Source organism: Rhinoderma darwinii, chromosome 1 (genome assembly GCF_050947455.1).
Source record: "Rhinoderma darwinii isolate aRhiDar2 chromosome 1, aRhiDar2.hap1, whole genome shotgun sequence".
Classification (NCBI taxonomy): Eukaryota; Metazoa; Chordata; class Amphibia; order Anura; family Rhinodermatidae; genus Rhinoderma; species Rhinoderma darwinii.
The window spans coordinates 230,512,967-230,530,639 of record NC_134687.1 but is presented as its reverse complement, the minus strand read 5'-3'; the positions used below and the strand labels follow the sequence as shown (position 1 = coordinate 230,530,639).

At 39.5% G+C, this 17,673-nt stretch overlaps 1 protein-coding gene across 1 annotated transcript in view; it reads right to left on the bottom strand.

Moving 5' to 3' along the window:
* Positions 1-17,388, bottom strand: part of LOC142740402 (uncharacterized) — a 366,060-nt gene extending 348,672 nt beyond the window's left edge. The window contains exon 1 of the mRNA XM_075849946.1: positions 17,269-17,388. Coding sequence (XP_075706061.1) covers positions 17,269-17,377 — 109 coding nt within the window. The 5' untranslated portion in view covers positions 17,378-17,388. The remainder of the gene's footprint in view (positions 1-17,268) is intronic.
* Between the last annotated feature and the right edge of the window lie 285 nt (positions 17,389-17,673).

The window sequence follows — 17,673 nt, the reverse complement described above, 5'->3', positions numbered from 1 at the left end:
GTCTGAGGTCCCTGATGTTAAATACATAGGGGGGTTATTTCAAACATGGAATTGAACTATTACATTGCCCTTTGTACTTTCTAGATGACTCAAGCCATTTTCAGACAGATAGTATGGGCTCTTGAGTTGGGTGGTCTAATATCAGATGCACTCACCTTTCCCAAATGTTAATGCCTCTTTGTAAATGGGAAAGCAAACCAAGAGGACATTTTGGCTTCCTGGGACTAATCTCCAGCCTAATTTAGTTATCTTTATTAACCCCTTCGCGCTCAGGTCAGTAATAGTACGTCCTGCTAAGTAGAACGTTCGCGCTCAGGTCAGTACTATTACTGACCTGAGTAAACACGGCGCCATCTTTCCCCGGCGCGTGTCTGAGCTGTGATACCTGCTGTTTCCGACAGCAGGCTATCACAGCTTAGTGTGCAGGGACCGATCGCGGTGGTCCCCGCCGATTAACCCCTTAGAAGCCGCGTTCAATAGCGATCGCGGCTTCTTAGGGGTTAAGCTGCCATCGCCGGCCTGCTACACGATAGCGGGCCGTGATGGCTACTATGGCAACCAGAATCCTAACAATGGACTCTGGCTACGCCATCGACGGAAGCCTAGTGGGTCCCGACAAAATCAGGACCCACTATGCTTGCTGTCAGCGAACAGCTGACAGCTCTAATACACTGCACTACGCATGTAGTGCAGTGTATTAGAATAGCGATCAGAGCCTCCTGCCCTCATGTCCCCTAGTGGGACAAAGTAAAAAAAGTGTGAAAAAGTAAAAAAAAGTTGTGTAAAAATAAGAAAATAAAAGATTTAAAAGTAATAAAAGTAAAAGTCCCCATTTTTCCCTTATCAGTTCTTTATTATTAATAAAAATATATAAATAAACAAATAAACTATACATAATTGGTATCGCCGCGTCCGTAACGTCCTGAACTACAAAACGATGTCGTTATTTATCCCGCGCGGTGAACGCCGTAAGAGAAAATAATAATAAACCGTACCACAATCACAATTGTTTGGTCACTTCACCTCCCAAAATATGGAATAAAAAGAGATCAAAAAGTCGCATGTACCTAAAAATGGTACTGATCGAAACTACAGTTCGTTACGCAAAAAATAAGTCCTCGCACGGCTTTCCTGATGGAAAAATAAAACAGTTATGGCTCTTAGAATAAGGCAACACAAAAAATAAATTATATTTTACAAAATGTATTTTATTGTGCAAACGCCATAAGACATAAAAAAAAACTATAAACATCTGGTATCGCCGTAATCGTATCGCCCCGCAGAATAAAGTGAATATGTCATTTATAGCGCACGGTGAACGCTGTAAAAAAAATTGAATAAAAAACAATAGTAAAATTGCTGTTTTTTTAGTCACCACGCCACCTAAAAATAGAATAAAAACTGATCAAAAAGCCGCATGCACCCCAAGAAAACTACAATGGATTCCTCAAGGGGTCTAGTTTCCAAAAAGGGGTCACTTTTGGGGGGTTTCCACTGTTTTAGCACCACAAGACCTCTTCAAACCGGACATGGTGCCTAATAAATTAAATTAAATTAATTAAATGTCACCTCTACTTTGCTCTAAATTCCTGTGAAACGCCTAAAGGGTTAATAAACTTTTTAAATGCTGTTGTGAATACTTTGAGGGGTCTAGTTTCTGAAATGGGGTGTTTGATAAGGGTGTCTAATATATGGGCCCCTCAAAGCAACTTCAGAACTGAGCTGGAAACTAAAAAATAAAATAAAAATGAGGCAATACTTCGCTTCTTACATTATACTGATAATGAGCCGTGCCCACCCCGAGATGACCCCAGTTTTGACCGTTTGTATAAACGGAGACCCATATTAGACCGTTTCAGTGCCCGGTTTGCCCAAGCATACACCCCCGAGAAGTGTATTTCTAATGATGAGTCCTTGGTACATTTTAAAGGGAGGCTTCAATTCCGCCAGTACCTGCCGGGTAAGAGGGCAAGGTATGGCGTGAAGATGTATAAGCTGTGCGAGAGTGCATCAGGGTATACCTACAAATTTAGGATATATGAAGGGAAGGACACCAGTTCTCAGCCCCCAGAATGTCCCCCCTTACTGGGAGTTAATACAAAAATTGTGTGGGATTTGGTGCACCCACTGCTGGACCAGGGTTACCACCTCTACCTGGATAATTTTTATACCAGCGTCCCACTCTTCAACTGCCTCGCTTCCAGAAGTCCTGCGGCATGCGGCACTGCTAGAAGAAACCTGAGAGGCCTCCCTACGACTCTGCTTGGGCAAACACTCAGAAGGGGTGAGAGCAGGGCACAATCTAGCAGCAACATATTGTGTCTCAAGTACAAGACCAGGGAGATGCCACACCAGTACCCATGTACCTGTACGAGGTACCAGTACAGGGACCCCCAAACTAGACTGCATCCTGGACTACAATAGGTACATGGGAGGGGTGGACTTGTCAGATCAAGTCCTGAAGCCTTACAGTACTTCTGGAAGCGGGGCCACAGGCATCATACCAGGGCAACACTTTTTAGGAGAAGTTCCCCAAACTGGCAAGAAGGGAAAAAGTCAAAAGAGGTGCAGAGTCTGCTATAAGAGGGGGATAAGGAAGGACACAATATATCAATGTGACGCGTGTCCCGAAAAAACCAGAGCTCTGTATGAAAGAGTGTTTTCAAATTTATCATCCATCCCTTTATTTTTAATTTACCCCAGTTTTACTCGCTCTGATCCACTTCGCACAGCTTACCCCTCCTCATCTTTCCCCTCTGAGCCCTGCTGTGTGCCCAGGCAGCTGATAACAGCCACATGTAGGGTATTGCCGTACCCGGGAGAGCCAACATTACAGTTTATGGGGTGTAGGTCTCCGGTGGCACATGCTGGGCACAATATATCGGACACTGACATGGCATATATATAGAAAATTGCAAATCTCACTCTGCACCATCTGCTGCGCATTATCTTTTACACAATACCTGTGGGGTCAAAATGCTCACTACACCTCTAGATGAATTCCTTAAGGGGTGTCGTTTTTAAAACGGGGTCACTTCTCGGGGGTTTCAACTGTACTGATACCTCAGGGGCTTCTGCACACACGACTTAGCACCAGAAAATTCCCAGTAGGCCACATGGTGGTCCTTTCCTTCTGAGCACTCCCATGGGCCCAAACGGCAGTTTATCACCACAAATAGGGTATTGCCACACTCAGGACAAATTGGGCAACAAAATGCGGTATTTTATTCCTTGTGAAAATAAGAAATTTTGAGCCAAAACTACCTCTTATTGGAAAAAATAATTTTTTTTTTAATTCACAGCCCAATTCAAATAAATTCTGTGAAAAAACTGTGGGGTCTAAATGGTCACAACACCCATAAATAAATTCTTTGAGGGGTGTAGTTTCCAAAATGGGGTGACTTCTGGTGGGTTTCCATTGCTTTGATACCTTTGGGGCTCTGCAAATGCGACATGGCACCCGAAAACCAATCCAGCAAAATCTGGGCTCCAAAGAACACATAGCGCTCCTTTCCTTCTGAGGCCTCCCATGGGCCCAAACGGCAGTTTATCACCACAAATGGGGTATTGCGGCACTCAGGACAAATTGGGCAACAAATTGGGGTATTTTATTCCTTGTGAAAATAAGAAATTTTGAGCCAAAACTACCTCTTATTGGAAAAAATTTCATTTTTTTGAATTCACAGCCCAATTCAAATAAATTCTGTGAAAAAACTGTGGAGTCTAAATGGTCACAACACCCATAAATGAATTCCTTGAGGGGTGTAGTTTCCAAAATGGGGTCACTTCTGGTGGGTTTCCATTGCTTTGATACCTTTGGGGCTCTGCAAATGCGACATGGCACCCGAAAACCAATCCAGCAAAATCTCTGCTCCAAAGAACACATAGCGCTCCTTTCCTTCTAATACCTCCCATGGGCCCAAACGGCAGTTTATGGCCACAAATAGGGTATTGCCGCACTCAGGACAAATTTGGCAACAAAATGGGGTATTTTATTCGTTGTGAAAATAAGACATTTTGAGCCAAAACTACATCTTATTGGAAAAAAGTTTTTCTTTTTAAATTCACAGCCCAATTCAAATAAGTTCTGTGAAAAAACTGTGGGGTCTAAATGGTCACAACACCCATAAATAAATTCCTTGAGGGGTTTTGTTTCCAAAATGGGGTCACTTTTGGTGGGTTTCCATTGCTTTGATACCTCTGAGGCTCTGCAAATGCGACATGGCACCCGCAAACCAATACAGCAAAATCTGGACTCCAACAAACACATAGCGCTCCTTTCCTTCTGAGCCCTCCCATGGGCCCAAACGGCAGTTTATCACCACAAATGGGGTATTGCCGCACTCAGGACAAATTGGGCAACAAAATGGGGCATTTTGTTCCCTGTGAAAATAAGAAATTCTGATCAAAAATGACATCTTATTGGAAAAATTGTCATTCTTTTAATTTCACAGCCCAATTCAAATACGCGCTGTGAAAAAACTACGGGGTCAAAATGGTAACAATAACCATAAATTAATTCCTTGAGGGGTGCAGTTTCCAAAATGGGGTCAGTTTTGGGGGATTCCTACTGTTTTGGCACCTCAACACCTCTCCAAACCTGGCATGCTGCCTAAAATATATGCTAATAAAAAAGCACCACCAAAATGCACTAGGTGCTTCTTTGCTTCTGGGGCTTGTGTTTTATTCCACGAGCGCACTAGAGCCACATGTGGGACATTTCTAAAAACTGAAGAATCTGGACAATACATATTTAGTAGTGTTTCTCTGGTAAAACCTTCTTTGTTACAGAAAAAAAATAGAATAAAATTGAAATTCAGAAATAAAAACGAAATTTGCAAATTTCACCTCCACTTTGCTTTAATTCCTGTGAAATGCCTGAAGGGTTAAAAAACTTTCTAAATGCTGTTTTGAATACTTTGAGGGGTCTAGTTTTTAAAATGGGGTGCTTTATGGGGGTTTCTAATACATAGGCCCCTCAAAGCCACTTCAGAACTGAACAGGTACCTTAAAAAAAAGGCTTTTGAAATTTTCTTAAAAATATGAGAAATTGCTGTTTATGTTCTAAGCCTTGTAACGTCCAAGAAAAATAAAATAATGTTCTAAAAACGATGCTAATCTAAAGTAGACATATGGGAAATGTGAACTAGTAACTATTTTGGGTGGTATAACCGTCTGTTTTTCAAGCAGATGCATTTAAATTCTGAAAAATGCTATTTTTTCTAAATTTTCTCTAAATTTTGCAATTTTTCTCAAATAAAGACTGAATATATCGACCAAATTTTACCACGAACATGAAGCCCAAAGTGTCACGAGAAAACAATCTCGGAATCGCTTGCATAGGTTTAAGCATTCCGACGTTATTACCACATAAAGTGAAATATGTCAGATTTGAAAAATGGGCTCTGAGCCTTAAGGCCCAAACTAGGCTGCGTCCTTAAGGGGTTAAAAGGACATACTGGTGATTACCTACTTACATCTGTCAAGGGATATTTAATGTGGATTTTGATTTACTCAGGATTAAAACATAACCCATGGCACATTGCTATTCTTGTTAGAGAGTATGTCAAAGTATTTTTGCATTTTTGTATTTGGAAACCTCCAATGAAAATTAGGTTATAATACAAAAAAGCAGCCTCAAATTGCATCTAAAGGGATTAAGCTAAAAAATCATGGCTCACAATTACTAGTAAATTGTTAGGCTGGGTTGACACGAGCATGTTACGTCCGTAAAGGACGGAACGTATTTCGGCCACAAGTCCCCGACCGAACACACTGCAGGGAGCCGGGCTCCTAGCATCATAGTTATGTACGATGCTAGGAGTCCCTGCCTCTCCGTGGAACTACTGTCCTGTACTGAAAACATGATTACAGTACGGGACAGTTGTCCTGCAGCGAGGCAGGGACTCCTAGCATCGTACATAACTATGATGCTAGGAGCCCGGCTCCCTGCAGTGTGTTCGGTCCGGGACTTGCGGCCGAAATACGTTCCGTCCTTTACGGATGTAACATGCTCGTGTGAACCCAGCCTTAGAGAGAAATAAAAAATGTGCTCTACAATAAGGTATTGGTAAGAAATGGGCCGATATACAATTCTTGCATGGGAGCCGTCTGCTGTCTGTGTCCAGCCCTGATTTACCCCTTTTAAATGTCTCACGTGACCGAATAATTGTCACATTTAACAGTTTCTAATATCTTAATGCCTAATGTAATATAAGACAAAAGGACCATGAATAAATTAAAAAAAACATAGGGGCAGATTTATTATTGTCTTTGCGCTTCAGTTCTATATGCGCCTATTTTCTTAGCTCATATATTGGTGGCCAAATTTATTAATGCGTGATTCAGAAAAAACCTTAATTTGCTACATGCTCGCCATGTTGGGTCGCATACTCAGAATATGGCCATAGATTTGTCAAGTCGTGAAATATGCCAGGTTTAACACTTGTGTGCGTCAGTTTTGTGGTGCAGAATACTGGTGTGAAGTTAACCACCTAATAGATGGTGTAAAGAAGGGAAAGAGTCTAACAGGCATGCAAATATTTTAAACAGCATGCACGCCATTGAAAAATTTAGCGAATCTTCAGCCTAGAACCTCTAAATTGTAACTATACTTTCATAAATCTTTTTACATGTCATAGTGACATGTCAGAAGTTTTGATCAGTCAGGGCCCCACCGATCACTAAAACAAAGCGGCAGAAGCGCTTATGTATGCGCTGTGTCGATTCTTTTCTGACTGGCTTTGCTAGGCTTTCCTCGGAAAGTCAAAAAAGCGATGTACGGGCTCAATAGAAAGTCTATGAGTCCGTACACCGCTCACTCTGCTTTCCGTGGAAAGCCGGGCAAAGCAAGTCAGAAACGAAGAGGCACAGCGTTCACTTGAGCGCTTTTGCTGGTTCTTTTTAGCAATTCTTGGGGGTCTCACTGCTCTAACCCCCACCGATGAAAACTTCTGACGTATCACTATGACGTGTCAAAGGTTTTATGAAACTATAGTTACACTTTAAGTCATTATTATTAAATTTACCTCATAATTTTAGTGATTTTATTATTAAGGAAAAGTTATACAACTCCCATATAATTCATGTTATTATCATGATGAATTATGCACTGTATCAGAAAATGTATAAGGAGAACGTCCAGTCATTAGTCTGTATAGCAAGACCATGATCGCAGAACACAAAAGCATATCAATGTGTTGGAATTAAACTCTGCAAATAGTTATGACAAACATTCTTCATTAGTTATGAAAAAGACTGATATAAATTTATAGGAGGTCATTGTTTACAATGATTTTTGCCAAACCAATGCAACAAGTTGCTAAGTTTAAAGTTTTTTTTTCTCACTGTATGCAATGATGACATATCCATTAGACTAGATAGGCCGTCAATGTCTGACTAGTTGGGGGCCCACCACTGGGACTCCCACCTTTATCTCTTATCTGAAACAGTGCCACTCCTTCATCCTAGGCATTAGTGTGGGACCCAGTGGTTAGAACACCCCCAATTCATAGCATATGCACATAATTCATACAATCTTTGTTGTTGGAACCCCTACAAAGTGAGCAGTTTTCACATAGGTGATATAGAGGACTTTCTTCCTTAAAAAATGCAGTAATAATTAAAAATGTGTTACTCAGATGCTCTCTTTAAAAGAAACCATTCAGTGTGACCAATATCAAATAACTCAAATATATATTTACAGGGGAAATCACTTTTTTTTAGGGTTGTCAATTACTTTTAGTTATCTTGTATTCTGTTCTTGCTGTCAGATCATGACTCCTGACAGTTTAAAATAATCATTTCATTTTATAGTTTTATTTTCTCTTCAGTCTATCATTATGACACGTTTTAAGTGCTCTGTGTGGACTCCTAAAGCCATTGTGGATCCAGCAATCTGATTTTCTCAATCTATACTGTTTAGAGTAGACTAATAAAAGTTTCCCTGGGTAAGCATTTTTACTTTCCCCTTTGCCAGACCTAGAATACTTTGCCGTGTAAGCTTATTGAGCACATTTACTTTTTTCTGTGTGAATTTATTGATTTAAAGATACTTCATTTCACTGGTAGCGGCTGCTAATGATTTTGGACATAAAGGCAGTTGATAAAGTGTTGACTTTTCACCACTCGTGCTCACCAAGTTATGCCGGACCTTTATCCCTTTCAGGACCAGGGGTCATTGATGCCTCAATGACCAGCCCTAAATTTAAAGTTTTGGCATACATTCTTTTAAACTGTCATAACTTCTGAACTACTTCAGATAACGTAACCATTTTTTAGGGGTTTTTTTCGCAACAAATCACACTTAAAAAAATATCTATTTTTACTACATATGCAACACATATTTTATATTACAACGGAACAATTGATTAAAAAAGTGCCAGATTTCGTGTAATTTATTAAATTACACTAAATAGTTAATGTATGACTTAATTAATTAACAATTTATGATCACGCTAACTTACCTACTATTCCTGCCTGCCTATTCTAACACTAAGGAGCACAGGGAATACAAAGTATATACTTTCTATATACTTTGTAAATGTATATATACTTATATGTGTGTGTGTGTGTGTGTGTGTATATATATATATATATATATATATATATATATTACATAGTTACATAGTTACATAGTCAGTACGGCTGAAAAAAGACACACGTCCATCAAGTTCAACCAAGTGAAGGGAAAAGGGAAGGAAAAATTTCTACACATAGGAGCTAATATTTTTTTGTTCTAGGAAATTATCTAACCCTTTTTTAAAGCCATCTACTGTCCCTGCTGTGACCAGCTCCTGCGGTAGGCTATTCCATAGATTCACAGTTCTCACTGTAAAGAAGCCTTGTCACCTCTGCAGCTTGAACCTTTTTTTTTCTCCAGACAGAGGGAGTGCCCCCTTGTTTTTTGAGGGGGTTTTACAAGGAACAGCATTTCACCATATTTTTTGTATGTGCCATTAATATATTTATATAAGTTAATCATGTCCCCCCTTAGTCGTCTTTTTTCAAGGCTAAATAGGTTTAATTCTTTCAATCTTTCCTCATAACTTAAATTCTCCATGCCCCTAATTAGCTTCGTTGCTCTTCTTTGTATTTTTTCCAACTCCAGGGCATCCTTTCTATGAACTGGAGCCCAGAACTGAACTGCATATTCTAGATGAGGCCTCACTAATGCTTTGTAAAGTGGTAATATTACATCCCTGTCCCGCGAGTCCATGCCTCTTTTAATACACGACAATATCCTGCTGGCCTTTGAAGCAGCTGATTGACACTGCATGCTGTTATTGAGTTTATGATTTACAAGTACACCCAGATCCTTCTCAACAAGTGAATCCGCCAGTGTAGCTCCCCCTAGGACATATGATGCATGCAGGTTGTTGGTACCCAGATGCATAACTTTACATTTATCTACATTAAACTTCATCTGCCAAGTGGACGCCCAAACACTTAGTTTGTTTAAATCTGCCTGCAATTCATGAACATCTTCCATAGACTGAACTATATTACATAGCTTGGTGTCATCTGCAAAAATAGAAATAGTGCTATTAATCCCATCCTCTATATCATTAATAAATAAGTTGAATAATAGTGGTCCCAGCACTGAACCCTGGGGTACACCACTCATAACCGGTGACCATTCAGAGAAGGAATCATTGACCACAACTCTCTGGATACGGTCCTTGAGCCAATTCTCAATCCAATTACAAACTATATTTTCTAAACCTATATTCCTTAATTTACCCATTAGGCGTCTATGGGGGACAGTGTCAAATGCCATTGCAAAGTCCAAAAACACTAAATCCACAGCGGCCCCTCTGTCTAGACTTCTGCTCACCTCTTCATAAAAACAGATCAGGTTAGTTTGACAACTTCTGTCCTTAGTAAAACCGTGCTGGCTGTCACTTATAATGCTATTTATTGTCACATAATCCTGTATATAGTCCCTCAATACCCCCTCAAACATTTTCCCCACGATGCATGTTAAGCTTACTGGTCTATAATTACCTGGGGAAGACCTAGAGCCCTTTTTGAAAATAGGCACCACATTTGCGCTGCGCCAGTCCCTTGGCACTATACCAGTCACTAGAGATTCTCTGAATATTATGAAAAGGGGGACAGAAATAACTGAACTAAGCTCTTTATGAATTCTAGGGTGTAACCCATCTGGTCCCGGGGCCTTGTGCACATTTATTTTATTTAATTTAGCTTGGACCATCTCTACATTCATCCAATTCAGTATATCAACTGATATATTAACAGCACTGGCAGCGGCTACATCAGCTGCTCTTTCTTCAGTTGTATATACAGAGCTAAAGAACCCATTTAGTAACTCTGCCTTCTCTTGATCCCCTGTGATCAACTCCCCATTACCATTATCTAGGGGTCCTACATGTTCAGACCTTGGCTTTTTAGCATTTATATACTTGAAGAATTTTTTGGGATTTGTTTTACTATCCTTGGCCACCTGCCTTTATACACATATATACATATACATACACACACACACAATTGTATGTAATGCTTTTATTTACTTGCCTTCTGAAACACTGTGACACAGTGAAGGAGGCTGAGAGGAGAAGACAAGTGGGAAAAGTTTTGTTTGTAAACAAACTTTTCAGAGATCACTATGATTGGTTGATCATGGTGATCACATGCTCTGTAGCCGAACCAATCGGTTCGGCTGTCAGAGCATGTTAGTGGGAAGCCGGGGACACTGACACTGCCAGCGTCAGAGCGATCTCCCCAGCGCTATGACGGCAGATGCAGAGGTCTGTAGATTCACACCCTGGCTGCACGGGGTATATGCGGATAGGACGTGAATCTACAAATTGTCGGCATGAAAGGGTTAATCTCCTTCACAGATTATTGGTTTAGAGAGATGTCTAATTTGATAGCAATGGAGTTCATCACCAGAAAGAGCATGGTATGGTCTATAAAACCACTAGTTTACAGCTTAGTAAATGTGAGCCACCGCCATCTTTCCTCTTGAGCTCCTGTTATAGGACAGTGAAAGAGAGATGAACAGATTTCTCATGAAAATGTTAACATTTATCACTTTTTTTTAATGTCCCCTTGTTACTTGGTAATTAGGCATCTGATTAGTCATTCCTCTCTCTAAGTGATAAATGTGTGGCTGAAAAACCTCCTTTGCTAAGTGCATTCTCATTCACTGTCACATCATTATTTATCACATGGAATCTGCCAGTATATTGTTTGATGCCACAGCTCCATTTTTGCAGTACTTATATTCTGTCTGCTGACATGCAAGGTAATTTGTCAAAGGTCAAAACGCAGGAACTATTTTCTAAATCCATTTTCTAAATATGTGCACCCAATATGTTATTTTATAACTGGAATTATAACAGATTTCGGACTCATAACAGCATCCTGACACCTTGCCCTTTCTCCTTTCAGTAGTGGCCGTCGGCTTTTGTAGTAAGTATTTCGGTCACAGCCGCCTGTGAGGGTGTTTTACTTTTACTAAATATATAGCAAATAAGAACTATCCAAAGGACAGGGATATATAATGTTTAACACCTACGTTTCTACAAATACAGGGCCAAAGCACCTGCTGCAGACCACTGCATTTCTAAGGCCAGGGCGTGAGTACCAAAGAAGCAACCCATGCAGCTGCTATGTGGTTTATGATATCCTAAAGTATACGAGGGAGAAAAGTCCAGTTATGAGGGTTAAATGTCAAGTAAGAGGATGGACAGGTGGGTACCCAAGTGTAGAGACATGAGGAAGAGGTGGAGGAAGAAAAGGGAGATTATGGATGCTCCAGATATGGGCGGTCATGCAAGTTATAGTTTTTAGTTAGCTTGTTAACAGTGCCAAAAATGTTAACCCCTTCCCGCTTTGGCCACTTTTGACCTTCCTGACAGAGCCTAATTTTTCAAATCTGACATGTTTCACTTTATGTGGTAATAACTTCGGAATGCTTTTACCTATCCAAGCGATTCTGAGATTGTTTTCCCGTGACACATTGGACTTTGTTACTGGCAAAATTTGCTCGATACATTCAGTATTTAATTGTGAAAAACACCAAAATTTAGCGAAAACTTTTTAAATGTGCAGTTTTCTATATTTAAATGTATCTGCTTGTAAGACAGGCAGTTATACTATGCAAAATTGTTGCTAATTAACATCCCCCATATGTCTACTTTAGATTGGCATCGTTTTTTGAACATCCTTTTATTTTTCTAGGATATTACAAGGCTTAGAATTTTAGCAGCAATTTCTCACATTTTCAAGAAAATTGCATATAGAACTTTTATGGTTAGCCAATAAAGGTATCATACCATATATACTTTTGTCTTTTTTGACACAAAGGTATTTAACATTGCATCAAGAAAATTTCAAAAGGCTATTTTTACAGGGACCAGTTCAGTTGTGAAGTGGCTTTTAGGGCCTTATATATTAGAAACCCCCAATAAGTTACCATATTTTAAAAACTTCACCCCTTAAAGTATTCAAAACAGCATTTAGAAAGTTTCTTAACCCTTTAGCTGTTTCACAGGAATTAAAGCAAAGTACATACACACGGATGTATATATACGGCTGTCGGGAAGGGGTTAATATGTCTGTTTACTAGATGGGGGTTGGGTTGTTGTGGACATTACTCTGCAACATTCAAGTCAGGCTTAAAACTGTGAATTTAGGGAATTTGTCTGAAAGTCAGAGTTACAGCATTTGTGAGTATAGGCTTAGCACAAAAGAAGTCTGATAGAAGGGTGTGATACATTTGGTGAGACGAGATTTCGGAATGTGCTGTACAGTAAACTACTTTGTAGAGTAGTAACATAGATTGAAATTTTGAAAGCAGAGACTTTAAAAGATTAAACATGGCTGCTGTAGTAATGATATTCTGAAACCGTGCTGAACTGAATATACGTTAGTAATAAGTAGAAATAGAGCCTGGATTTATATTCTGGCCGTGTCTAATGAGGTAATGACTGAAGAGTGGGAAATTTTTTATGTGAATGCTACATAATTTGGCAATGTACTAAAAGGACAGATATTCATCCAATCAAGAAAGTGGTGGGGTTTAATGAGAAAACACGTTAGAAGAGTTAGAAAATAGAGGTAATAATAAGATCAATATTGCTACGGTTGAGATACACTATATGGACAAAAGTATTGGGACACAATACTGATGATTAAATTCAGGTGTTTCATTCAGTTCCTTTGCCACACGTGTATAAAATCCAGCACCTAGCCTTGCAGTCGCCTTTACAAACACTTGTGAAAGAATGAATAGTTCTAAAGAGCTCACTGAATTCCAGCATGGTACTGTAATAGGATTCCACCATTGCAACAAGTCAGTTACAAAAATTTTAGTGGTTTTATTACAAAGAGGAAGTGTTTAGGAACCACAGCAGCTCAGCCACGAAGTGACAAACGACGTAAAGTTACAGAGTCGCCAAGTGTTGAGGCTCATAGTGCGTAAAAGTAACGCTCTGCTAACTCAGTAACTGCAGCGATCCAAACCTCCTCTGACATTAACATCAGCAGAAAAACTATGCGCTGGCAGCTTAATAGCATGGGTTTTCATAGCCGAGCAGCTGCATGCAAGCCTTACATCACCAAGCACAATGCCAAGCGTCTGATGGAATGGTGTAAAGCACGCCGCCACTGAAATCCCCCTTCTCTATCTGCAGTCTGATGCATGACTCTGGGTTTCGCGAATGCCAGGAGAATGTTACTTGCCTGACAGCATTGTGCAAACTGTAATGTTTGGTGGGGGAGGGATAATACTATAGGGTTGTTTTTCAGTGGTCTGCCTAGGCCCTTTAGTTTTAGTGAAGGGAAAATCCTAATGCTTCAGCCAGTGGTGGATTAAGTAGACCATAGGCCCTGGGCTGTTCCACAAGCTTGGGCCCTCCCTCTCCACCACCGCCCTGCCACATTGTGTCTATATTAAACACCATTTTCTGTGTGAGCATTGACAAATGGGAGTTACGATTCCCCTTGTCAAAGGCCTGTGTCCCTACATATAGACATTCTCCAACCATCGCTGACAGTATCACACTGAGTATCACACATTCTCTTGATGATGGGAATGGTAACACGCATTTGTCTATTAGTCCTGGGTACACAAAGGCTTTATGTGGAATACAAGGATTTCCTATAACAGACATGTCAGGAAAGGGGACAGATCCTCTATAGATCCAGTGACTCACAAGTTATGTCTTCTCTGATGGGAGTCGTTCTCTTTTCTTCTCATCTCCATTTGACACAGACCATTATGGCGACTTCTCCTGATGACTGTAGAGTTTCCTGATGAGAAATCTTTGCCCCCCCGATTCTGCAGCCATTTTCAGCGTCTATAGCAACACAAAGATTCTGAAACTAAACACCCTAACTTGTTTTATACCCCAGACCCCTAAGCAAATTAAGACCCCAGGCCCATGCACTAACTCAGGCTAATAAATTCAGCCCCCAGGGGGTAACTAAACTTTTGAAAAACATTTGGCGTGTCATAGTGATATGTCAGAAGTTTTGATTGATGGGGGTTCGAGCACTGAGACCCCAACGATTGCTAAAAATGGGCAGAATTGCTCAGGTGAGCACCGTTCCACTTCATCTCTGATCGCCTTCCCTCTGAGCTCATAGACTTTCTATTGTGCCCATACACCGCTTGCTCGGCTACCAGAGGAAAGTCGATCAGAAACAAAGTGGCACAGCACTCACCTGAGCTCTTCCTCCACTTTGTTTTAGCAATTGGTGGGGGTCTCAGTGCTTGGACTTCCACCGATCAGAACTTTTGACATGTCGCTATGTCAAGTTTTTTTTTTAAAGTTTAGTTACCATTTAAGCAGTCAGACACCCCTCCCCTTGCAGTAAAATAACTCCTGAGCGCTATATGGGGGAAATATACTGCAAGGGAGGATCAGTGCGTCGGACTGACTGCTGAGTGCTCTATGGGAGTGTCTGAGCATTTGAGTCTTATGGCTCTGGGGGGAAGGAATTATCCCCCCATAGAGACCTCCGCAATCATTCAGATGCGATGACCCCCCCTTGCAGTATAATAACTACAGAGGGTTCTATGGGGGAGATTATATTGCAAGGGGGGTTCTGAGCATCTGACTGACTGCAGAGGGCTCTATGGGTGGAAATTATTTCACACACAAAAATTTAGAAACTAAACACCCTGTATACAATTCACACTAACACCACAGACTATATATTCAAACCACACACTATATACACACACCACACGCACACTTACACTATATACACAAACTATATAGACTTACATTATACACACACTATATACACACACACTACACGCACACACTTACACTATATAGACTTACATTATACACACTATAAACTCTATACACACAGCACACACTATATAGACTTACACAATATACACTATACACACATACACACTATATAGACTTACACGATATACACTATACACTATACACACACTATATAGACTTACACTATACACACACTATATAGACTTACACCATATACACACACTATATAGAATTAAATTATACACACTATACACACACTATATAGACTTACACTATAAACACTATATACACATACACACACACACACATACACACACACACACACACAGAACACACTATATAGTCTTACACTATATACACTATACACACACTACACACTATATAGACTTACACTATATACACTATAAACACACACTACACACTATATAGATTTACACTAAACCGTGTTCCAAATGATTATGCACATTGGATTTAGGTGTCATAAACATTTAATTATTAGTTTTTCAATTAAACTCATGGATGGTATTTTGTCTTAGGGCTCTTTGGATCATTGTAATCAATCTCAGATATCTGTGATAATTAGTTTGCCAGGTGTGCCCAATCAAAGGAAAACTACTTAAGAAGGACGTTCCACATTATTAAGCAGGCCACAGGTTTCAAGCAATATGGGAAAGAAAAAGGATCTCTCTGCTGCCGAAAAGCGTGAAATAGTGCTATACCTAAAAATAAATACATAAATAAATAGAAGTACTTTTTAGAGCCAGTATCTTGTTATTTCCCCTTGCTGATTTTTCCAATGGACCCTCAATGTTCCAGCTGTGACTCTATTTTTTTGCATTATGATTTAATTTATGTATTTTTATAGTTATTGCTCCATTAGTACTTCCTCAGCTACACAGTGTTTTTAAGTCCCTAATTCTCGCCTTAAAAAGAAGGTGGATGAAAAGGTGCAAGCATTAGGCCCCGTTCACATAAACATTTTTCCTGACGTGCATACTAAATGTGTGAATATTGTAACATTAGCTCAATACAGGCGATAAGAGTGTCAATTTGTCTTCTGTCGAGCCGGTATACATCAGTGTATCTAAAAAATAAAGTATGGAATATCGTAGTAGACCATGTAATATACTGTGCAGTATATATTTTTTTAACATGGGAGGCTATAAATGATGGATGCCACTGTGGCATCTGTCACAGATATCCATCTAACGTATACCGGTTATCCTGCCTTATCTAGGCCTTCAGCAGTACAGTAGATCTGTTATTAAATCCGACCCTCTGCTAACACTGTCACAGTCTACACAGCAAAGATGAACTTTAGAAAAGAGGAAATGTCAGCTTATTGTGTCTGCTCCAGTAGCCAGTATGAAAACTGGAAAACTTCAAGATTTTTTTTTTTTATATGGATTAGTTACCTTTTTCTGATTACGCATTCCCTTTAAGATTGTGATCTTCGAAAGTTGTATTGCAAGAGGTTGATAATAATGTTGGTTATCATATAACTGAGGTTAGCAGTGCCTGATCCCAGTAATTACTATGCTGGATGGTTGGCATAATACTGTACCATTTACATCACAAAATCATGTATTGTGACATATACGAAATGGCAAGTTTAATTATAGGACACATAGTATAAGAAAGATATAGAAACTAAAAAAGTAATTAACAAATCAGATGTAGATTTAGGGTATTAATGATGACAAAGTACACTGTCATAATCATGTTTCTCTGTAAAGTGAGCACATTATCCAAATTATGGCAGCTGTGTATTTGCTTGCTGTACAGTATTCTAGCATATCATTTTGACTTCAGACTGCACAACTCATAAAACCTGTTTTTGATGATACCACTGTAAGAAGACAAAAACAAGGCATGTGTGTATTGATCCATGACAATAATGCAAAAAAAACCAAAAAAAAAACTGACACCTCATGTGGTGTATAACTTTATGTTCCTATTTTTAAAATCAAACCTTTAAGTTTATTCTACTACTTACTTTTACAGGTTTTAGCATGTGCAGTAATCCAGTTTGGCTGGGAAGGATCTGTTGATTCTAGAAGAACTGAGTCTCCGCTCTCATGAAATTTACTAGCATATGCACCCATAATTATGTCAAATTCTGGAAAATAATGAAAACAAATATATTAAAATTACTGTAATGTACTCAAAGAGTCGTGTGATGCAATATTCCTTTATGTGTCCCCTGTAATTGAATAAAACACAAACCAGAAACAGAGTTGGAATTTAATGGCCACAGCAGTCATTTATTACAATAATTACAATAACCAAGAATGATAATTTTAACAACATTTTAAATCACATGGAATTCACTCAATGACATTCAAAACATAAATAAATAAACCACGACCCTATCAGGGTCATAACTTTAAAATTTGAACTA